Below are 25914 nucleotides of genomic sequence, written 5' to 3'. Positions count from 1 at the left end.
CACAACTCAAAAACAAACAACCCGATCTGGCCAATTTTTGTCTTTAAGAAAGCTGGATAGCACAAAGCAAATTTAAGCCATCTAGCTTTATTTGTTTTTATGATATTAATTTTATACAGCTAGATTGGTCATTTCGTTCACTGTGCGGTGAGAACTTTAAAAAAAGACAGCTAGCCAGTGCTACTTCAACCACACATTTGCCTAATTTGTCAAAAGGGTTTTTGTGGATGGTTCAAAGCTGTTCAGTATCCTGCTGGAATCACAAAACTTAGAAATAATTTGTGTAATTTTATTCTTTAGAACAAAGCCTTTACTAGTTTCATATCGATGGTAAACAGCATTTCGAATGGGAAGTTCTCTCTTATCTCTTTCGCGCGTTATTATTATATTCTCCCATATAGAAAATAAATGTTGATTTAGTGAATCGTTCTTCCGTGTGGATAGAGTTTTCCCCTCCAAAGCATTCACAAGTACTTATTATATATGTAGGTCGTTTGGGATTGTAAATGGGCCAATTCCATCCATGTCTAAATATGGCTCAAATATAGACAATTCTCTCGAATTCAGTTCTTCGCATATGATGTTTTGTTATGTCTTTCAGTATTCGTGTCAAGTGTGCTTCAATTGAGTCAGTGCCCTAATGTATGTTTCCTTATTTTAATTCGTGAACATGCAGAGAACGCAGTTACTATTCGACTTGGCTGAAATTTTCTCATATCAATACTTATATGTGCATCCCATATTAACTCATCCTTGGAATCGAATTCTGAAGCACTTTAACCGTCGCAGGTGCAAAGACGTTTATGTACGTAGCTTTCCAAACCCCACGCGGGTCTGTCACATGTATAATTTGGAGGAAACTACCATATATATTCCGAAATTTCATACCTGTGGAAAGAAAAAGTGAAGAAGACACTGAAATACAAAATTCTCTCCAACCACTTCCCCGTCCAATAGGGGTTTTTAGGAAGAAAATTGGCCAAGTAAACCAACTTCTTCTCTAAGACAGTTTCCGTGCATAGACTTATGGGAACAAATTCTTCATCCCACAAGTACAAGCTATATGTATATACTATTGGATATATTACTCTACAGATCGCAATCGCAACGCAAAATCGGATGAAAAAGGCTCAATACTTTATACCTAAGAAGCCACCGTAGCGCAGAGGTTAGCATGTCCGCATGTGACGCTGAACGCCTGGGTTCAAATCTTGGCGAGACCATAAGAAAAAATTTTCAGCAGTGGTTTTCCCCTCCTAACTATGTGAGGAACTATGTCATGTAAAACTTCTTTCAAAAGAGGTGTCGCACTGCGGCGCGCCGTTCGGACTCGGCTATAAAAAGGAGGCCCCTTATCATTGAGCTTAAAAAAACTTGAATCGGACTGCACTCATTGTTATGTGAGAAGTTTGCCCCCGTTCCTTAGTGGAATGTTCATGGGCAAAATTTGCAATTTGCATTACTCTATATCGGGAGCTACATCCAAATATGGTCCGATCTGGACGATATTCAACAAAACGATTTAGAGGGGTACCAAAACTCGCTGTGCCAAATTTCTTCAAAATAGGATGAAAAATGATCCTTTTATTGGCTCATTACTCTATATCGTGAGATCGGTCTATATGACAGCTATATCCAAATATAATCCGATCTGAACCACATTTTCCAGGAATGGGTAGGGATCTACCAGAACACACTGTGCCAAATTTCTTTGAATTCGGGCAATAAATGTATCTTATATGGCCTCAATACCCTATATCGGGAGATCGTTTGGTCGGTCTATAGGGTAGCTATATCCAAATATTGTCCGATCTCACTGTGCTAAATTTCGTAAAAATCGGATGAAAAATGACCAATATATTGCCTCAAGACTTTAAGTCTGGAGATCGGTCTATATAGCGGTTTTATATAACTAAAACCCGATACAAAGAATACGAAATTATCAAAAATTGTTCGCAAAATGTTTTTATACCCAAAATATCTGCAAAATTATAAAATTATAAAAAAAGGTATTTATTGGGTAATTACCCAATAAATACCCAAGCTTTGGGTATTTAGCCTGTAGAAACCCATTTCTACCGATCAGTTATTCTAACCAAATGACAAAACGCTTCTCATAGTGGTTGTTGTCTGTGGTGATCTCTGGCTTTCCTTTTCCATCGCAAAAATCTCCGATCATTGAGCTCGCTTAGAAAAAGAAACTAACGAAAAATATTAAAAACCATAGTTGACGGAAATCAAGGTTATCGTTTAGATGTTATTTTCTTCTAGATAAACAAATTTAGCCACAGAGTTCAATTTTTGATTTCATAAAAATTTGCTGATTTGTTGATGTTTGAAAAATGAAGATTCCACCCGGGTTGGTTTTAGGCTTGCAACGGTTAAAGGCACCATTCTTATCCCAATTAATAAATGTATTTGCATTTTGTTATAATTTTAATACATGATGATCTATTTAGTTTCTGCCTGTGATAAAATCATCAAGAGAACATGACAAATGTGATCCATGGTGAAGGGTACATATGACTCGACCTGGTCCAATTTATCGCGCTTCTACGTTTTTTTTTTTATTTTACGCCATTTTTACGATTTTTAGTCTTCGTTAGCAGTCTTTTATGAACAAAGATGGGCAAGGCACCATACGTATTTCAAAACTGGAAAGATCTTGCAATATGTGGATGATGGCAAAAAAATGTGTTTGAATATTTAAACCCTGTTTAGGATAAACAGAGTGAAACCTATAATAGGATTCATATGCAAAACAAATGCCAACATTTGCTTATATATCTCTGCAAACACATATTAACACGCATTGTTTGCGCATGTGCAGAGGAAAAAATCGTTCACTTAAAACTTTCCCTTTTAATTTTTTTTCTTTCGGCAGAATGGATTTTCTTTACTAACGATATTATTCACGGGCACATATCCTTAAGTTGGCATGACGAAAAGGTTTAACATAAGAAAAAAGCGAACGTCCAACCAACAACAGTCAAAATTCCATTCAGCTTTCGTTCAGTTGTATGCAACGAGTATTATTATCGGTATGTAAAGGGTGATTTTTTTGAGGTTAGGATTTTCATGCATTAGTATTTGACAGATCACGTGGGATTTCAGACATGGTGTCAAAGAGAAAGATGCTCAGTATGCTTTGACATTTCATCATGAATAGACTTACTAACGAGCAACGCTTGCAAATCATTGAATTTTATTACCAAAATCAGTGTTCGGTTCGAAATGTGTTTAAATTTTGACAAATTTTGTTCAGCGATGAGGCTCATTTCTGGTTAAATGGCTACGTAAATAAGCAAAATTGCCGCATTTGGAGTGAAGAGCAACCAGAAGCCGTTCAAGAACTGCCCATGCATCCCGAAAAATGCACTGTTTGGTGTGGTTTGTACGCTGGTGGAATCATTGGACCGTATTTTTTCAAAGATGCTGTTGGACGCAACGTTACGGTGAATGAACACATTTCGAACCGAACACTGATTTTGGTAATAAAATTCAATGATTTGCAAGCGTTGCTCGTTAGTAAGTCTATTCATGATGAAATGTCAAAGCATACTGAGCATCTTTCTCTTTGACACCATGTCTGAAATCCCACGTGATCTGTCAAATACTAATGCATGAAAATCCTAACCTCAAAAAAATCACCCTTTATATTAGGGCGTATAGCGAATAAAATTTGAAAAGTGTAACTGTTTTACTTAAAAGCATTAAAATATTAAGCAACATAACATAAGCAATCTACCGTGAAATTGTGTCAACACTTCAGTCGCAGAATTTTTATAGCCACCACCGAAGGATGGGGGTATATTCATTTTGTCATTCCGTTTGCAACACATCGAAATATCCATTTCCGACCCTATAAAGTATATATATTCTTGATCAGCATAAAAATCTAAGACGATCTAGACATGTCCGTCCGTCTGTCCGTCTGTCTGTTGAAATCACGCTACAGTCTTTAAAAATAGAGATATTGAGCTGAAACTTTTCACAGATTCTTTTTTTGTCCATAAGCAGATAAAGTTCGAAGATGGGCTATATCGGACTATTTCTTTATATAGACCCCATATAGACCGATCGGCCGATTTAGGGTCTTAGGCCCATAAAAGCCACATTTATTATCCGATTTTGCTGAAATTTGGTAAAGTGAGTTGTGTTGGGCCCTTCGACATCCTTCGTCAATTTGGTTCAGATCGGTCCAGAGTAGGATGTAGCTGCCATATAGACCGATCCTCCGATTTAGGGTCTTAGGTCCATAAAAGCCACATTTATTATCCGATTTTGCTGAAATTCGGGACAGTGAGTTGTGTTAGGCCCTTCGACATCCTTCGCCAATTTAGCTCAGATCGGTCCAGATTTGGATATAGCTGCCATATAGACCGATCCTCCTATTTTGGGTCTTAGGCCCATAAAAGGCGCATTTATTGTCCGATGTGGCCGAAATTTGGGACAGTGAGTTAAGTTAAGCCTCTTGACATACATCTGCATTATGGCACAGATCGGTCTAGATTTGGATATAGCTGCCATATAGACCGATCTCTCGGTTTTAGGTTTTGGGGCCATAAAAAACGCATTTATTGTCCAATGTCGCCGCAATTTGGGACAGTGAGTGGTGTTAGGACCTTCGACATCCTTCTTCCATTTCACTCAGATCGGTCGAGATATGGATATAGCTGCCATATAGACCGATCTCTCGATTCAATGTTTTGGGTCCATAAAAGGCGCATTTATTTTCCAATGTTGCAGAAATTTGGGACAGAGAGTTTAGAGTTAAGCCTCTCCACATATTTCTGCAATTTGGTCTAGATCGATCAAGATTTGCATATTGCTGCCATATAGACCGATATCTCGATTTAAAGACTTGGTCCAAAAAAATGCGCATTTATAATCCGATTTAACTGAAATTTGACACATTGACTTATGTTAGGCTTTTCGACATCCATGTTGTATATGGTTCAGATCGGTTTATTTCTAGATATAGCTAATAAGAAGTCCAATATTTTGTTAAACACAATTAAACAGTGACTTGTACTTATTAGTACTTGGTCCAAATCGGATCATATTTCGATATAACTGCTATGAGACATAAGGTATGCAATTTTCACCGGATTTTGATGAAAGGGGGTTTATATATATACCCGAGGTGGTGGGTATCTAAACACCTTTTTACTTGTTTTTAAATTAAATTGAATTGATATAATCAAAAATAAGAGAAGTGTTTTATGGCGAAATAAATAGAACAGCTGTACTTAGTTCTTGCCTATGAAAACTTACTAAAACCAAGCATTAAGCTCGGCTTGGACGAATCCTATATACTCCGCATCACGAATCCTTTTATGTGTTGATTCTTTATTTTCACTCCCATGAAAATCAACTTTATTGGCAGCAATAATGCTTATCACATGTTTTCAAGTCTGGCCCCACTATAAATGGGTATAAAGACGAAGGTAAATAACGTGAAACAAGAAAACGACAGAAGAATGTACGATAAAATCAATACTGCCACCAAAATTTATAAATAATAATAATATTCAATATTGAAAGTGATCCCAAAAAAAAGATAGAAAATATCTGCATAGCTGCACCTTGCTCGCTGCCACAACACATATGGGGTATGGCGCACTTTTAATAAATTAAACGATTGATCTGGAAGAAACAACAACAAAAACAATTGAAAGATGCTTTGAGGTATTTTAAGATTCATGTGGAATGCAGACAGCACCTTGGGGGCCATGCAGCAAGATTATTAAACCAGTTTCCCGTTCCATGCCTCAAAAGTTTAGAGGAGTAAATACCTGAGCTCCCGCCAGCATCAGCGCTTGCTATCGATACCACGTGAAAGCGATCGAATTTTGAGTTTAAACAACTTTGAGCGGTGACTTTGGTAGAACCAAAAGTCATACAAATTATTGATTTTGTTTTATTTTGGGGAAAAGCGGCTATTGATAGCGAAAATTAATTATTTGAAATGTGTTACAGGTGTTTGGAGGGCAAAACCTCTTAAGGGCTTTTTGATTTAATTTATCGAAATTTTCTTTAGATTGAAAAGAAGAGTAGCCCCAATAATGACAAGTAGAAATCTAAGTTAGGGGATTGGAATTAAAAACATAATTAATTCACCAAGAGTGATGTACAAATGTAGTTGAATACATACAGCTCCTTTTAATTCATACAATGCGAATCATCTAAGCTCCAAAAGAACAAAATGTATTTTAGTCAAATGGTAATATTGTTGTTCCCATTTTTAGCATGCCAATGTATTTGACATATTTTTGAAACTTGTATAAAAGTAGGTCAAACATGGTAAATTTGAATGTCGGCAAGCAATTCACATCAAGATATGAAGCAAATGTTTATTGGTCCCCAAATTATTCATCCTATTAGTAATTCAAACAAGCAACAACAATATGATCACATAAACGGATATTTAAAAGAAATCCACCAAAAATTGTTTTTTAATGGAAAACAAATAAGAGTGTGCTAAGTTCGACCGGGCCGAATATTTTATACCCTCCACCATGGATCGCATTTGTCGAGTTCTATGCGCAGTATCTCTTTTTAGGCAAACAAAGAATATTGAATAAGAATTGTTATGCTATTGGAGCTATATCAAGTTATAGACCGATTCAGACCATAAATGAATGCTGAACATTGTAGAAGTCATTGTGAAATATTTCAGTTCATTCAGATAATAATTGCGCCTTGTAGAAGCTCAAGAAGCAAAATCGGGAGATCGGTTTATATGGGAGCTATATCAAGCTATTGATCGATTCATACCATACTAGACACGTATGTTGAAGGCCATGAGAGAAGCCGTTGTACAAAATTTCAGCCAAATCGGGTGAGAATTGCGCCCTCTAGAGGCTCAAGAAATCAAGATCCCAGATCAGTTTATATGGCAGCTATATCAGGTTATGTACCGATTTGCGCCATACGTTGCGGCACAGTTATTGGAAGTCATAACAAAACACCTCAGGCAAAGTTTCAGCCAAATCGGATAAGTACTGCGCGCTCTATTGGCTCAAGAAGTCAAGGTCCAAGATCGGTTTATATGACAGCTATACCAGATTATTAACCGATTTGAATCATACTTAATACAGTTATTGGGAAAGATACCAAAACACTATGTGCAAAATTTCAGTCAACAGAATTTCGGACAGAAATTGCGCACTCTAGAGGCTCAAGAAATCAAGACCCAAGATCGGTTTATATGGCAGTTATATCAAAACATGGCCCAATTGAACCATACTTAGCGCAGTTGTTGGAAGTACTACCAAAATACCACGTGCAAAATTTCAGTCAAATCGGAATAGAATTGCGCCCTCTAGAGGCTCAAGAAGTCAAGACCCTAGATCGATTTATATGGCAGCTATATCAAAACATGGACCGATTTGGCCCACTTACAATCCCAATCCGACCTACACTAATAAAAAGTATTTGTCCAAAATTTTAAGCGTCTAGCTTTACTCCTTCGAAAGTTAGCGTGCTTTCGAAAGACAGACGGACGGACAGACGGACGGACGGACATGGCTAGGTCGACTTAAAATGACATGACGATCAAGAATATATATACTTAATGGAGTCTCCGACGCATATTTCGAGGTGTTACAAACAGAATGACGAAATTAGTATACCCCCATCCTATGGTGGAGGGTATAAAAAATCAATGGTGGATCTATAATAAACCGGTAAGCATCTTCTATTTAAATTAAAAAAATATGTAGGAGAGTATCAGCCGGCTTAGCCGACAATCTCTAGATATTCTTATCTGTTGACAGAACTTAGAAATCTTGAATTTCAAACAAGAACAAAGATGAATCAGCTAAATTCAAGCTTGCCAGCAATCAATGATGGGTACATATGTTTTGTTAGATAGGCACCAGAAAGGGTAGGTTAGGTATGAGTGGCTGTCTGCCATCAGACTCACTTAGACGTTTTTGTCCATTGTGATGCCACAGAAACAGGGGAAGGAAGATACCTTCTATTGTAGTTCCTACAGTTGAACCATCCAAATCGCTTTAAAAAGCCCAAAAACGTGCGAATGTTCACATTAATCAGACAAGTTCTCAAAAAAATGAGAACCTAAGGTGACTGCCAATGCAGGCAACACACACAGCAGATGTTCTATAGTCCCTTCTTCCTCGATGTCCTCACAGCTTCGGCAAAAGTCGTTCTCAGCAACCTTCAGTCTGTCAGCATGTTTTCCGATCAGACAGTGACCCGCCATAACGGACACAACTCCTTCTAACTCCGAGAGCAGGATACACACACAGCAGATGTTTTATAGTCTCTTCTTCTTCGACGTCCTCACAGCTTCTGCAAATGTCGTTACTGGTATCCTTCAGTCTGTCAGAATGTTTTCTGATCAGACAGTGACCTGTCATGACGGACACAATGATTAAAACGTCTGTTCTAGCCAGTGACAGCAAAGCGGTAGACCTTTTCAACTAGATTAGGCCACATAGTTTTGAAATGTTCACGGCCCCATCTTTGTGACCATCTATCATTCGTTGTCCTTTGGGCCTGGTCCTGAAAACTTAGCCTACATGTCGCAAGACATGTCGCTTCCTTGGAATGTGTAAGGTAGCTCCTAGTCTCGCAAGCTCTCCCGCTTTATAATTCCCTGGGATATCTCTGTGGCCCGGCAACCAGAAAAGGTGAATTTTGAAATATTCAACCATCTCGTTGAGAGATCTGCGAGAGTCGAGGGCGGTTTTTGTGTTCATAAATACGTTCTCGAGGGATTTAATGGCTGCCTGGCTGTCTGAGAAGATATTTACGTCAATCGTCGTTAGACATTATAATTTAGCCATTCCACTTAGCACTCCTTAATTACAAGGATCTCCGCTTGATACAAACTGCAGTAGATTTTTAGAGTACACCCCCAAGCCCACTTAGTAGTCTAGTTTGGAACCATCCGTGTATAAGTCTATGTAACTTCTATCACCAGGGATATTGTGGTTCCAATTGGTTCTATTAGAAATAGTGGTACAGTCCTTTTTTTTTAAAAAAAAGCGGCTCAGGCAGGATGTAATCCACAAGGAGTAGGAAACTTAGAATGCTGGGAAACTTTCCCCTAACCGAAGAATGGCTAAAATATCATGTTTTGAACTTCATTTGGTTCAAACGAAGGCTGTCCAATTTGCTGGATGTCAATTCGGTGGACTTTTCACTGAGTCACTTAAGAGAGCAAGGTAACGACTAAACAAGTAAAACGCGTGTTAAGTTCGGCTGTGCCAAATTTTTACACTGTCCACCCTGGATAGCTTTTGTCAAATTCTTTGCATGGTTCCTCTTTATAGGCAGAAACTAAAAAAGTATAATGGGAAGCCTAACAAGAAATTCCCACGATTTTGTATGTACTTAGATAAGAATAGCTTTCTGTAGGTGCTATATCGACGAGATCGGTTTATATAAGACCTACATCAGGTTATGGACCCATTAGCGTCTATATATTGCAGGTCATGGCAGAAGCTATCGTGAGAAGTTTCAGCAAAATCGGATAAGAATTGCTTCCCCTAGAGTTGTAAAACCTGGAGATCGGTTTATGTGGGAGCTTTACCAGGTTATGGACCGATTCAGACTATACTTTGCATAATGTTGAAGGTCATAGGAAAAGTATTCTTGCAAAATCATTGTGTCCGTCATGACAGATCACAGTCTAATCGGAAAACATGCTGACAGACTGAAGGTTACCAGCAACGACTTTTGCAGAAGCTGTAGGGACATCGAGAAAGAAGAGACTATAAAACACCTTATGTGTGTGTTTCCCGCACCAGCAGTTAGACGGAGTTTCACTTTAGGTTCTCATTTCTTTGAGAACCTGTTTGATGTGAACATTCGCAAGCTACTGGGCTTTTTAAAGCGATCTAGATGGTTCAACGGTAGGAACTAGAAGGCATCTTCCCGTGGTATCACAATGGACGAAAATATCTAAGTGAGTCTGATGGCAGACTGCCACTTAAACCTAACGTATATACGGCTTTGGACCAGTTCCTACCATCCATTGAATATTGTAGAAAACTTTCAAGACCCAAAATCGATCTATATGCCAGCTATATCGAAACATGGACCGATATGGCCCATTTACAGCCCCAACCGACCAACAATAATAGGAAAAATTTCAAAATTTCAAGCGCCTAACTTACTCCTTGAAAGTTAGCGTGCTCTCCACAGACAGACGAATGGACGGACATGGCTAGATCGACTTAAAATGTCATGAAGAACAAGAATATATATACTGTATGGGGTCTTAGACCAATATTTCGATGTGTTACAAACGGAACGGTGAAGTTAATGTAGCCCCATCCTATGGTGGAGGGTATAATAATGGTCTGATCTAAATCATACTTGGCATGGCCGTCCACTAATGTATCTCACAGCTTTCAAATGCGCCCAAGATCCTAAATCAGAGCATCGGCCTTTATGGCAGCTATGTATATCCATAATGGTCCCATCTGGACTATACTCGGCGCGGGCATCAACTTGTTGTGCCGAATTTCACTCGAATTGGATATTCAATGCGGCTTTTATGAGCCTAAGAACCTAAATCGGCAGATCGGTCTATATGGAGGCAAGATATAGTCCGATGTCGCCTTTCTTCGAACTTATCCTGCCTATGGACAAAAAAAAAAATCTGTGCAAAATTTTAGCTCTACATATCTACAGTTTTAAAGACTGTAGCGTGATTTCAACAGATAGACAGACGGGCGGAAATGGCTAGATCGTTTTAGATTTTTGAGATGACGCACTGCGGCACACCGGACTCGGCTATAAAAAGGAGGCCCCTTATCATTGAGCTTTATCTTGAATCGGACAGCCGCCAACACTGTTATTCATGGTATTAAAACTTAGGGCATATGTCTGCAACACCCGAAAGGAAGAGAGATAGACCGACCCATTGATAAATAAAACAGATCGACTTCAATTTCTCCCTAAAAATGAAAGTGGTTGCACCTAAAAATAGTTGACATTAAATATTTTTGGGATATTCTTTGTTGATCCAAAAGTGATAATTTGTGTTATGGTTATATACCTCATCTATACCCAAGAATGTAAACAAAAATTTTCTTTATTACCTTTTGACCGTGTCGTCTTGGGAAACTGCCTTCATTATATTGGCCGGCTTAAGACTGGTAGCTTTACTTCTTCCCAAACATTTTGAATGGATGTGAAGACAAATATTGGCTTCTCCTAATGGGGCAATCGTAAACATTGATTCTTATCCCCAATCACGAGTCAAAAAGCCATCGATGACCAAGAAAGATTTTCAACAAATTTTCAATTATAGAATTGCTATTGTGTTTACTCGATGCGTTTTCATCCACACGTTTGGAAGTGGCACAGGCGAAAGACAAACCAACAATACAACGAAGTTAGCAGCAAAGCCAATGAAGAAAATCTAAACAATAAAGCCGCAATTTACACAAATGGGAGGAAAGTTTTGGCTCCCTTTGGAAATATTTTTCTTTTAATTTCTCACCCACCACTAACGGTGTTTGACGGCGTCAGAAATAAGATTGCAACCAATTGCAGGTTGAATGTTGGTTAGTAGCATAAAACGCAAAACGGTGAATAATTTCTGATTTTTGCCGCCATATGTAAATGATTGAATGCTGAAAGCTGTTGGCTGGAAAAGAACAGTTTCTTACAGTAATTAATTGGTATGCCCATGCCTCCATGGGGTATTTACTGTATCGATGGTACTTAACACCATCTGCTTAAGTACCTGTTGCCTCCGAGAGCCGCGAGTACCTCTACTTGATGTGTGTGCTCAAGATGGAGTTAGCGGTGGTGTATTTCTCAAATTTAAGCCCCATTCTTCTTTGGTGAACTCAAGTGAAATAAATGGCCGAAGAGCGCTAGAATGAATGCATGGTTAAATGAGGATGATGTTAATTAAATTCAACAGGTACTGGCGTATCGCATGGAGCATAGCATTCCAAACACGTCCCCATCTTCTTCTGTTTTTCATATTTTTGTGTGTTTCTCTTAAAATTGAGCTGCATGCTGCAAAGAATTAATAGAGTCGAATTCGTGTTGATTTGTAGTAACGATGAATGGAAAACGTTTTGGAATTTCATGTGGAAAAAGTGAAATCTTTGAATAGTAATTCGCCTTCAAGTCATCATTTTATACTTTTTTTTACATTTGTGTTGAAATCAAATGGTTAATTGATTTAAAGCCTCTAATAGAATATTGAATTAAGTTGGATTTTGGGAAAATGGAAACAGGAATCTCCATTTAGAAAATCCATTAATTTCCTATAGTTCTTTACGTAACAAACGATTTCATAAAAATTCGAGTTTTAGATAAAGTGTTTAAGCGAACACTTATGACAACTCACATGTATTTTTGGATTTTTTTTGAAAGGCGGCAACTAAAACGAGTCTCCGATCATTGAGCTCGTCTCGAAAGAGAAACAAACAAAAATTGTAAAATTTAATGATCTACGCCCTAACAGGCACAAAACTTGAAAAATGAAAAACTTCGGCAGAGTCCGGCCGCGATTCGAATCTAGGCACACGAATCAACAACGAGAGCCGTTGCCGTTGACTAGCGTTCGAAGACATCAATACAACTTCCAACAGATGCACAGAATCATGTGTACCACGGAAGTAGTGTAATTGTCACAGAAAAAAGTCTGTCATTACACAAAAACACATGCATTGCGAAAAAGTACAGCTAATTGACAGGGTTGTCGAGTGTGGTTAATGTGGCAATTGTATCATTGAGACGTAAGAAATTTTATTAATAACTTACTTACTAAAAGATGCATTACGGCAGGCATGGGATCTGTGTATCTAAAAAGATTGGTCAGCAGGGGTACACCTCAAGGAGGTGTACTGTCTCCTCTACTTTGGAATATAGTCATTAACAATATATTATTGTCTCTGGAAGAAAAAGATGTAAAAGTGGTGGCGTATGCTGATGACGTCGCTTTTGCGTTTAGGGGATAGTTTCCCAGCACTCTCAGAGATATACTTCAGGAAGCTCTACGTGCAACAGCAAAGTGGGCTACCGAAAGTGGTCTGCGTATAAATCCGTGCAAGACAGAAGTAGTTCTTTTCAGCAGGAGATACAAGTTGTCTACAGTGGAACCTTTAAAGAAAGCGCAAAATACTTGGGTGTTTAGCTGGACAGGAAATTAAACTTCAAATCTAACATTGTGAAAAGGGGCATGAAAGGCCTCTCTTGCCCTATAAACCTGAAAGAGAGCCATTGGAGAGCCATATCCTTGATGGAACCGATTGGAACTACGATATCCCTGGTAACAGAAGTTACATAGACTTCTATACGGATGGTTCCAAACGAACGACCAGGTGAGCTTTGGGGTGTACTCTAAAGATCTAGAACTGGTCATATCGAAGAGGTTACCCAACCACTGCAGTGTGCATCAAGCAGAGATCCTTGCAATTAAGGAAGTGGTGGAATGGCTAAGATATAATGTCATTTCGATGATTGCCATAAATATCTTCTCAGACAGCCAGACAGCCATTAAATCCATGGAGAATGTATTTCTGAACACAAAAACTTTCATCGATTGTCGCAGATCTCTCAACGAGATGGCTCAACAGTTCAAAATTCACCTGTTCTGGGTGCCGGGTCACAGAGATATCCCAGGGAATTGTAAAGCGCGCGGAACTTGCGAGACTAGGAACTACCTTACGCATTCCAGAGGGACTGGAATCTGTGGGTATGCCTCTAGTGACATGTAAGCCAAGTTTTCAGGACCAGGCCCGAAGGGCAACGAACGAACGATGGCCATAAAGAGGGGGTTGTGAGCATTCCAAAATTATGTGGCCTCATCTAGACTAGAAGAGTCTGTCTAGTCGGAAAACATGCTGGCAGACTAAAGGTTACCAGCAACGACTTTTGAAGAAGCTGTGAGGACATCGAAGAAGAAGAGACTATAAAACACCTTTTGTGTGTGTGTGTCCCGCACTAGCAGTTAGAAGGAGTTCCACTTTTCGTTCTCATTTCTTTGAGAACCTGTCTGATTTAGGCCACCGTAGCGCAGAGGTTAGCATGTCCGCCTATGACGCTGAACCCCTGGGTTCGAATCCTGGTGGGACCATCAGAAAAAAAATTTCACCGGTGGTTTTCCCCTCCTAATGCTGGCAACATTTGTGAGGTACTATGCCATGTAAAACTTCTCTCCAAAGAGGTGTCGCACAGCGGCTCGCCGTTCGGACACGGCTATAAAAAGGAGTCCCCTTATCATTGAGCTTGATCGAGCTAAATCGCTTGAATCGGACTGCACTCATTGATATGTGAGAAGTTTGCCGCTGTTCCTTAGTAGAATATTCATGGGCAAAATTTGCATTTTTTGCATTTGCAATTTGAACATTCGCAAGTTATTGGACTTTTTAAAGCAATCTGGATGGTTCAACGGTAGGAACTAGAAGGCATCTTCCTTCTCTTGTTCCCGTGGTATCACAATGGACGAAAACGTCTAAGTGAGTCTGTCTGGAGACTGCCCACTTAAACCTAACCTAACCATCATTGATAAGTTAATACGTTTCAAATACAACATACCAACGCATTGCCCTTGAAGCCATCACACTTAATATGGTTGAAAAGTTTTAACCAAAGACGAAACGCGTCCCATAGTGGATGGTGTGTGTTGCCATCACTGGCTTTCCTTTTCAATTTGCAAAGAAAATCTCCGATCATTAAGCTTGTCTCCAAAAGAGAAACAAACTAAAACGAATTTAGTTAAAAAAGAATTAAATAAATTGTGCCTTTAGTTGTTGTAGAAGTCAAATTGGAAGTTTTACCAATTTCAAGTAATGGAGGGGTTCAAACCAAACTTGTCATAGATATTGAAAGCCATGAGAGAACACCATCTACAAAATTTAAGTCAATTTGGTTAAAAGTTACGTAAAAGAGGTCAGACCGCACTTGGGACAGATAATGGAGGCTAAAGTGCGACATCACCAAAACATTTCTGCCAAATCGCCGCAACTTTTTGCACCCTCTGTATGCTCATGAAGGCCATAAGGATTATCGGTTTATGGGACCTATATCATATTATGGACTGATTCGGAAACTTGTGGAACGGTTTATGTGGCAGCAACCGACCTACACTTATCAGAAGTTTTTGAGCGGAATTTCAAACACCGAGCTTTAAGTTAACGGATGTACCGACATGAGCTAATCCACTAAGACTAAGTTAAGATTATCTATTATAACGTAAAGGCATATGCATGGGAATCGAATGAAAATAATTATCTAGAAGAATGCAGAAGATGGAACGCCGGTTGCAATAATTCCTCCTTCTTCAAAGAAAAAAATCTCAACTCATATCAACAGTTACATCTTAAAGCTAACACTTTTTCAACTTCCGTTCCTTACAAAAATTTTGAATATGATTGCTTTCATTTGAAAACGCTATTCAGCATTATTAAAAGAGCTAATTCGCAAAACTTATCAACAACGAAGAATCTCTAAAAAAGTTTTGTGACTTTGATGAATGTGTTGTGACACAAACGCAAAAGTTACACAATCTTCCGCTGAAAATGCCATGGGTAGATTAATCAAAAAAGCTGCTTCAATCCATGGAATTATGAAAAAACAAAATATTTTTGAACAAAAGAAATCTTAACATTGGCGAGGTGAATGATATAAATGGCTGCCAACTGGCTGACTGTCAGTCTATTCAGATAAAAACTCTTAAATGTTGTGAGTCATTTGTTTGCTGAAATAATGGAGCGTTTGTGCAATCATCTCACATAGTGTTGTACTGTACAGCAGACACGTACCAGGGCAATAATTGGAATTGAAATTGAAAACAAAGTGGTAGAAATTCAAAGAAATCTAGGACATACTCGTACTGAATTTCTTATAGAATTTACATTCTATTTACGAGAGGTGTACATGCAACTCATCATCCAACACAGAAACCATCCACAATTTCACAATTCATAGCAAACATAAATCCAAGAAAAAAATACATTTTAAGTATTTACAGCAGTTATGGAGGCTTTATAAAGCATTTATGAGCATTTGCACCAAAAACAGTATTCCCTAACATTTAATAGCCTATTAAGGGATTAAAAACCCTTTGTTTAGTGAGCATAAGTTATCGCAAGCTCTGACCTACTTTAAACAAATAATTATTCATTATTATTATTATTATTCATTTGTGTTTGTTTGTGTGTCTGTTGAGTATAGACTCAAAAACGGCTGAACCGATTTTCTTGAAATTTTCACAGATGGTGCATAATGATTTCAGCGAAATCGGACAATAAATGCGCCTTTTATGGGCCCAAAACCTTATATCGAGGGATCGGTCTATATGGCAGCTCTATCCAAATCTGGACCGATCTAGGCTATATTGCAGGAAGATGTCGAGGGGCCTAACACAACTTATCGTCCCAAATTTCGCCGACATCGGACAATAAATGTGCCCTTAATTGGCCCAAAACCTTAAATCGAGATAACGGTCTATATGGCAGCTATATCCAAATCTGGACCGATATAGGCCATATTACGGGAAGATGTCGATGGGCCTAACACAACTCACTGTTCCAAATTTCGGCAACATTGGACAATAAATGCGGCCTTAATTGGCCCAAAATCTTAAATCGAGAGATCGGTCTATATGGCAGCTATATCCGAATCTGGACCGATCTAAGCCAAATTGAAGAAGGTTGTCAACTGGCCTAACACAACTCACTGTCCCAAATTTCAGCAAAATCGGATAATAAATGTTGCTTTTATGGGCCTAAGACCCTAAATCGGCGGATCGGTCTATTTGGGGGCTATATCAAGATATAGTCCGATAAAGCCCATCTTCGAACTTAACCTGCTTATGGGCAAAAAAAGAATATGTGCAAAGTTTCAGCTCAATATCTCTAATTTTAAAGACTGGAGCGTGATTTCAATAAGCAGACGGACGGACATGGCTAGATCGCCTTAGATTTTTACGATGATCAGGGTTGGAAATGGATATTTCAATGTGTTGCAAATGAAATGACAACATGAATATACCCCCATCCTTCGGTGGTGGGTATAATAAGGGACCAAGTGTTTGGGGGCCGCCCCTCCCACGGGAGACAAATTTACGACCATCATAATATGGGGCTCTAATGAAAGCTTTTTGGGAGTAAAGCATGAATCTGATATCAATATTCGGGAACAAGTGTCTACGGAGCCAACTCGCACCCATAACACCAACCAAATATAACGTATTTGCTGACCATTGCAATGTGGAGCTCAAATAAGAGGTATTTTCGAACACGAATCTGATATATTGTCAGGGGTCAAGCTACTGAGTGGATGCCCCATCCCCCAAAACTACCCCCAAACAGGACATTTATGCCGAATATAGAAATATGGGGCTCAAATGAAAGGTATTTGGGAGTAGATCACGAATCTGATATCAACATTCGGGACCAATTGTCTGGGGGACGTCCCACCCCCACAACAACCCCCAAATAGGACGTATTGGCTCACCATGAGAATTTGGGTTTAAAGAAAGTGAAGCTCGATATTGATAGTTTTTAGAGCCCATACCCCGAACCGGACCTACTGTTAACTTTTGCAATAAGGGGTTTAAATGAAAGTTTTTTCAGATAAGAAAACAAATTTGATACTTAATTTTGAGGCCAATGGCCATATGGGTTTCAAATAAATGTTTTTGAGATTAGAGCACAATGCTGACATATTTTCAGGGTTAAGTGTTTGGGGGACCACCCCACTCCCCAAAACACCCCCAAACTCTGACATATTTACTGACCATGACAATGTGGAGCTGTAAATGGAAATGAAAGTTATTGGGGAATAGAACAGGAAATTGGTACCCACTTTCGGTACCAATTTTCTGAGGATCTACCTCTTCCCCAAAACAGCAATTATTTACTGATCATTTGATATCCAAATCTGAGACCATGTCTTTAGGGCACCGCCCCCTTCTCAAAAGAACCCCCAATAAATTTACCGATCATGGCAATATGTGGCTCAAAAGGCATTTGAGATTAGAAAACAAATTTATGCAAGTGTTTGGTAGACGGCTCATCACATAAAATTCCCTTAAACCATAAAATTCCCAAAAATGTTGTCCCTAATTTAAAGATACGAGACAAAATTAGCAAAGATGATAAATTTTCCAGGAAATATTCCCTTCGGTGAAAAATATTTTCCTTCATGTTAAGGATTTTTTGTTTTAAATGGTAGGTTAATAAATCCTTAACTTTGCGACTAGCTATTAAAGACATAAATCAAAATTGATGGTCAAAATATCGTTGAAAGTTGGGAAATTGACCTGGACAAGACAATAGAGAATCGTAGTTTAAGACGCAAAATAGCCTTACAAAGAGGAGCGTCTTTAAATGTTTAGATTTTTTAAGTTAAGATGTTTAGTTTAAAAAATAAATAAAGAATTTTTCAAAAATTAATTATTGGACAATCATCTGCAAATTGCAGTGCAGTCCTATTCAAGTTTAAGCTCAATAATAAGGAGCATTCTTTTTAAATCCGAGTCCGAACGACGTGCCGCAGTGTGACATCTCTTTGAGGAGCACTTTTGACGTACATTGCATAGTACCTCACAAATGTCGCCAACATCCAGAAGGGAAAGGTTAGGTTAGGAACCTAAGGCGAACCCAGGCGTTCAGCGTCATAAGCGGATATGCTAACCTCTGCGCCACGGTGACCTCCATCATCTATGAAGTAAAATAAGAATCAATCACCGATCAAAGTTTGAAACGTTAGAAAATTAAATTTAAACCTAGTATCTTTATTTTAAAGCTTTTGTTCTTTGACTCGTTTTCATTGCTAAAATCCTACGAATAAGGAAAAATCCTAAATTTTGGGCCAACTTTTTTTTAGTTTTTTGACATAGATCAGACTTGAATATAGCTCCAATATAAAGTGGTCCTTCTATTTGAATTCACTAAAAGCCTAATTTTTTTTTCGGAAAATTTGCAATCATTTTTCTTTTGCCACTTCCAACAAACGTGCCAAATACGATCCAGATCGCTCTATAACCTGATATAACCCCCACATTAACCAACCTCCCGATTTGAGATCTTGGAAGCAGCATTTGTTTTCCGATTTGGCTCAAATTTTGCAAGTAGTATTCTGTTATTATTCTCAAGGTCCAGTCTGGTCGAACTAAGCACAGTTTTACTTGTTTTACTTAACAATTGATAAATAATTTTTCTATTTTCATGCCTAAGTCTTTTTGTTTTACTAAGAAATACTCAGTATTATATTTTCCCAACCACCATTTCCTTTGTAACACCTCGTAATATTAATCTGTGACACTTTAAAGTAAATATATTATCATCATCGTTCTGGTATTCTAAGTCGATCTACGATCTTTTCAAGTGTATGAGTAACATATTCTGAAATTCAATTGGTAATTTCTGAATTACACTTGAAAATGTTATAGCCATCTCCTCAAGTCCGCCAGTCCGTCCGTTTATCTTGACGCCGAACGCCTGGGTTAAAATCCCTGCGTGAACATCAGAAAAAATTTTTCAGTGGTGATTATCCCCTTACTAATGCTGGCTACATTTGTGAGGTATCCTGCCATGTTAAAACTTCTCTACTTAGTGGTGTCGCTTTGCTACACTCCTTTCGGACTCGGCATAAAATAAGAGCTTAAACTTTAATCGGACTGCACTCGTTGATATGAGAAAAGTATCCCCCGGTTCTTGAGATGTTCATGGGAAATTAAGTAGTATATCAATATATTGAGTGATATTGACCTTACTTTTCATGGCTGTTAGAAGTCATAAAAAAATAACACCTCCAAAATTTCTGGCAAATCAAGTAATAATTGCGACTAAGAGGCTCAGAAAGTCAAATTGGGAGATCGGTTTCTATGGCAGCTATATCAAGTTATTAACGGATTTAGACCATACTTCGGACGGTTGTTGAAAATCATACCAAAACAACATTTGCAAAATTTTAACCAATTGGATAAAAATTGCGCCTTCTAGAAGATCAAGATGTCCAATCGGGAGAACTGTTTATATGGCAGCTATATCAGGATATGGACTGATTTAGACCATACTTGACACAGTTGTGGAAAGTCATATCCAAAACAATATGAGCAAAATTTCAGCCAAAACGCATAAGAATTGCGCTCTCTAGATGCTTAAGAAGTCAAGTCCCGAGATTGGTTTATATGGCAGCTATATCAAAACATGGATAGATTTGGCCCATTCACAATCCCCACCGACCTACACTGACAAGAAGAATTTGTGGAAAATTGAAAGTGCCTAGCTTTACCCCTTCGAAAGTTAGCATGACGAATATTTTGAGGTGTTTGAAACGGAATGAGGTACTTAGTGTACCTCCATCCTATAGTGGAGGGTATAAAAACAAAATCTCTTGGTCTAAAGTGGACGCAATTCTAACAACAAAATGAAAAACAAAATTCATTCATCGAGTATAGATATGAGAGTTCAGTTAACTCAATCCGTTACGGAAGTACCAAATGACACTAATTGCAGCCCTAAAGGTAGTATATTTTTCATATCGCTACTACGTTTTTATATTTTGAGACTTTCAACATTTCCACAAAAGTTTTGCATTCCAGCTCTCCCCTTCCCCCTCCGTTCGGTATGGCGAAGAAAAGCTGTTTTGAACTCTTTAGTTACAAAGTATTCGAAAAAACAAGTAAAAAGGCGTTAAGTTCGGCCGTGCCGAACTATGGATACCTACCATCTCGGGCATATATGCAAAATGTATGCACCCAAAGCAGCTTTATTGAAATATAGTCCGATCTGGACCACATTTGTAACGGATATTGAGTGGTCTAATAAGTACAAGTGATTGTTCAACTTTGTAGAACAAAATATTGTCTTTTTTGGTAGCCATATCTAAATATAGACTGATCTGAAGCATATACGACACGGATGTCGAAAAGTCAAACATAAGTCACAGTGTCAAATTTAAGCGAAATCGGATTATAAATGTGCCTTTTATGGGGCCAAGACTTTAAATCGAGAGATCGGTCTATATGGCTGCTATATCCAAATCTGTACCGATCTGAGCCAAATTGAAGAAGGATTTCGTAGGGTCTAACATAACTCACTGTTTCAAATTTTGGCAAAATCGGACAAAAAAATGCGCCTTTTATTGGCCCAAGACCGTAAATCGAGAGATCAACCTATTTGGCAGCTATATCCAAATCTGTACCAATCTGAGCCAAATTGAAGAAGGATTTCGAAGGGTCTAACATAACTCACTGTTCCAAATTTTGGCAAAATCGGACAATAAATGCGCCTTTTATGGGCGCAAGACCTTAAATCGAGAGATCGGTCTATATGGCAGCTATATCCAAATCTGTACCGATCTGGGCCAAACTGAAGAAGTGTGTCGAAGGGTCTAACACAACTCACTGTTCCAAATTTTGGCAAAATCGGACTATAAATGCGCCTTTTATGGGCGCAAGACCTTAAATCGAGAGATCGGTCTATATGGCAGCTATATCCAAATCTGTACCGATCTGGGCCAAACTGAAGAAGTATGTCGAAGAGTCTAACACAACTCAACGTTCCAAATTTCAGCGAAATCGCATAATAACTATGGCTTTTATGGGCCTAAGACCCCATATCGGCAGATCGGTCTATATGGGAGCTATATCAAGATATAGTCCGATATAGCCCATCTTCGAACTTAACTGCTTCTGGACAATGAAAGAACCTGTACAAAGTTTCAGCTCAATATCTCTATTTTTAAAGACTGTAGCGTGATTTCAATAGACAGACATACGGACATGGCTAGATCGTCTTAGATTTTTACGCTGTTTAAGAATATATGTACTTTATAGGGTCGGAAATGGATATTTGGAAACGGAATAACAAGTGTTGGAAACGGAATGACAAAATGAATATACCCCCCATCCTTCGGTGGTGGGTATAATAAAACAAATATTTTCTCATCCAATATATATTGCAGGGTGTGACTGTAAGCCTTATTTGAAAGCTACACCTCAATCCACAAAGAATGTATTGTACCAATTGCACCACTATAGTAACGTTTTCTCCCGCTTAGCGACACCTCTTCGTATCGAATTTTTAGATGGGTGAATACCTTACAAATTTCTTCAGCATTGGTGAGGCAATAACCACCGCTGAACCTTTTTTTGATATCTGAGTCGGGTATTGAACCCAGGTGTGCTTATGTGTCAACAAAAACGATAGCAGGGAGGTAAAAGCGAACACATGCGAGAGCGAAGCCCCACTATTTTGCATCTATTCGTACCCTGGTTGTAAATTTTTGGACTCTTTTGGTCTAAAATTCAAATTCTAGTCCACGATTGTAAATATTTGTAAAATTTTCCAAATATCTAAGTTAGTGCTTTTTTAAAACATGATTTTACTCTTTTTACCATTTTTAAAAATTTTGTTTCACTTTTTGATGATAAGTTGTTGGGATCAATGATAACGGTACACATTGGACTACGAGCTCACTTATGCAAAATCGGTGCGTCAAGTGGTAGCATGTGTAGAGCTAGGGAAGATGATGAGACGTTAGAGCATTTCCGCGACTAACAGACACCGGTATTCAGTTAAGGCCACCACACCAGATATGAACCAACTTAGGGGCGTGGTATGGAAAACAATTAGGGATTTTGTAAGTAGCTCGGAATACCTAATTTAGATTTTCTTTTTCGAAGTTACTTTTTAGAGCGCACAACAAACCGATTACTGGCTTGGTTGTATGTCCATAGTGGCATGGGGCGGAATAATATCCGTACCCTATTTTCAACCTAACCTAACCATTCATTAACATGTAAATGCAAATACCCACAACTTTCACAACAAAACGAAGTACAATTAGGAATAACCGCCTACATATAAATTGAAAACTTAAGCCAAATTTATAAAAAAAAATACACTTAAACGGGCTTTTATGGCGACATGCAACAATTGAATAAAAAACGTAACCCGCAGTTTTTTTCACGAGGAAACCAGCAACGTTGCTGTTGTATATAAATTCGAGCAACTTAACTTAAATTTCATTTCACCACTTACCCACAATATTTGCCAGCAGCACAATACTGATAAGCACTGCTGATACCGCAAATTGTTGCCAACATATCGAGGCAATGAAAGATCTGTAGTGTTTTTGATGTTTGGACATTTTGTACGGCATTTGGCTGCAAATTGGGCTGGTTTTTCGAAAAGTTTTCCGACGCATCTTTAGCCAAGTAGTGTTGTGTAGACTTGTAGTTGATTGGCTTAATATTTTTTTTTCAATTGATTATTCTATTATGGTTATGACTTCACGACAAATTAAAAATTTAGGTACTATTGTTTAACATATTCACCACAGACATAAAACAATTATGATTTATGTCAGCCCCAGCACCCATGCTGAAATGAGAAGCAAACGAAAAAGGCATATATTAATTACAAAAGATTCCTGTAAAAAATAATAAATGAAAAATTGGTTTTTATACCCACCACCGAAGGATGGGGGTATATTCATTTTGTCATTCCATTTGCAACACATCAAAATATCCATTTCCGACCCTATAAAGAATATATATGGTCTTGATCAGCGTAAAAATCTAAGACGATCTAGCCATGTCCGTCCGTCTGTCCATCTGTCTGTTTAAATAACGCCACTGTCTTTAAAATTAGAGATATTGAGCTAAAATTTCGCACAGATTCTTTTTTTGTTCATAAGCAGGTTAAGTTCGAATATGGGCTATATAGACCATATAGACCTATCCGCCGATTTAGGGTCTAAGGCCCGTAAAACCACATTTATTATCCGATTTTGCCGAAATTTTGGACAGTTAGTTGTGTTAGGCCCTTCGATATCCTTCTTCAATTTGGCCTAGATCGGTCCACATTTGGATATTGTTGCCGTATAGACCGATCTCTCGATTTGAGATATTGGGCCCATAAAAGGCGCATTTATTGACCGATGTCGCCAAAATTTGGGAGAGTGAGTTAAGTTAAGCCCCTCGACATACTTCTGCAATATGCCACAAATCGGTCCAGATTTGAATATAGCTGCCATATAGACCGATCTCTCGATTTAAGGTTTTGGGCCCATAAAAGGCGAATTTATTGTCCGATGTCGCCGAAATTCGGGACAGTGGGTAAGATTAAGCATTTCGACTTCCTTCTGCAATATCGCCCAGATCGGTTCAGATTTGAATATAGCTGCCATATAGACCGATCTCTCGATATAAGGTTTTGGGGCCATAATAGCGCATTTATTGTCCGATTGTGCTGAAATTTGGAACAACGAGTTGTGTTAGGCCCTTTGACATTTTTCTGAAACTTGGTCGGTCCAGATTTGGACATAGCTGCCATATAGACCTATATTTCGATTTAAAAGGCGCATTTATAATCCCATTTCACTGAAATTTAACACAGTGACTTATGTTAGGCTTTTGGAAATCCGTGTCGTATCGGTTTATTTTCAGATATAACAATGACTTGTACTTATAAGTATTTGGTCCAAATCGGAACATATTTCGATATAGCTGCTATGGGGCATAAGGTATGCATTTTTCACCTGATTTTGACGAAGGTGATTTACATATATACCCGAGGTGGTGGGTAGCCATAGTTCGGCCCGACCGAACTTAACGCCTTTTTTACTTGTTTTTAAACAACTGATGCACTCAACACATAAGCGGCACTCAACTCAGACGAAATAACTACTTTTTTCGATTAATTATCTTCCTTTTAATTCAACAATTTAAAAACGTTTTGTGCTAACAGCTAGTATATGGTTCATCGAACTATTTAATCATCAAAAAGCTATTTTTTGAGGAAGACCACATTCGAAAATGTGCTTGAACTACTACACGATAGCGTTAGTATACTACACAGGTGAGTTGGATCGGAATCAACCCTGGATGGAATCAATTTTTGGAGAAGACACATTAAACATAATCAGAGGATTAGCATTGTCGACTACCTGAATTACAAGTCCACCCATCCAATTTGTATAGCATTCCTTTAGTTAAAAACTTCAGAAAGATGAAAGACTATAAGGCGCCTTCAATAATGCCAAATCATGGTCAATTATGGAAAGGTCAATGAAATCACTCTATTGGTTAACATCCGTTAACTTGAATACCGAAATTGTGCTACACAAATGCCTTTTTTTAAATCCACCCGCTTCTTCAGGGTCCATCGGGTCCAGAAGATAGCTACTCTCTTTTCATGAAATTTCATCACACTTTCTCTCTTTCCATCGATAAACTGCCACTGAGGGATGTCATATATCTTGTAATTGTCAATTTGATTAATTGCTACTCAAAGTCATAACTACATACATTCTTGTCATATGCTTTTAGTTTTGAACGATGCAAATTGGAAATGTTTACTTTATCATATAACAATCAAAAAATCTAGATTGATTTCCAATATTGATATGTGTTCACAAACAAATTTATCATTATATTATTTTTAGCTAGCATACCCTAGAGTCTTTTCTCCACTCAGCTAATTAGCGGCCAACAACAACATCAGCAAAAAAAAACATGTTCGTTGTCTGAGTCTTTTGATTGTTGCAAGCATTAATTATGGGAAAATATTCATAGTGAAGGGTTGTTGACCAAACATTAGACGATTTTTTGTTGTTAACATTCATAATTTGTTAATGTTCTTCAATTTCTTCGTTTACGACAAGACAAAAAAAAACACACACATAAATTCATATATTTTCGGCAGCGAATAATTTTCAAAGTGTGTTAACCTTTTGTTCAAGAAAACACAATAAGCTGTTGTTCATTATGGTACACAAGAGGGAAAATTGGAGAAGGATTTACAAGTCACTTTTGTTCAAGTCAGAAGTTTGAGAAACCTGGTTACCTGGACCTAGTTACACATAATAAAATAAAATATAGTTGAGCCTCGATTATCCTGCTCGAAAACACGGTTAATAGAGGTTTTTTTCTTAAATTCATTATTTATGTAT

At 38.1% G+C, this 25914-nt stretch overlaps 1 protein-coding gene across 5 annotated transcripts in view; it reads right to left on the bottom strand.

Moving 5' to 3' along the window:
• LOC106085239 (mucin-2) overlaps positions 1 to 25914 on the bottom strand; it is a 156517-nt gene that overhangs the window by 88101 nt on the left and 42502 nt on the right. For all 5 annotated transcript variants that reach the window (XM_013249376.2, XM_013249374.2, XM_013249377.2 and 2 more), the window contains exon 2: positions 23001 to 23342. In XM_013249376.2, the coding sequence (XP_013104830.2) occupies positions 23001 to 23166 (166 nt within the window). In that variant the 5' untranslated portion in view covers positions 23167 to 23342. The remainder of the gene's footprint in view (positions 1 to 23000; positions 23343 to 25914) is intronic.

This window comes from Stomoxys calcitrans, chromosome 5 (assembly GCF_963082655.1).
Source record: "Stomoxys calcitrans chromosome 5, idStoCalc2.1, whole genome shotgun sequence".
Taxonomy (NCBI): domain Eukaryota; kingdom Metazoa; phylum Arthropoda; class Insecta; order Diptera; family Muscidae; genus Stomoxys; species Stomoxys calcitrans.
The sequence above is the reverse complement of the archived record's forward strand: the minus strand, read 5'-3'. Positions and strand labels throughout refer to the sequence as shown.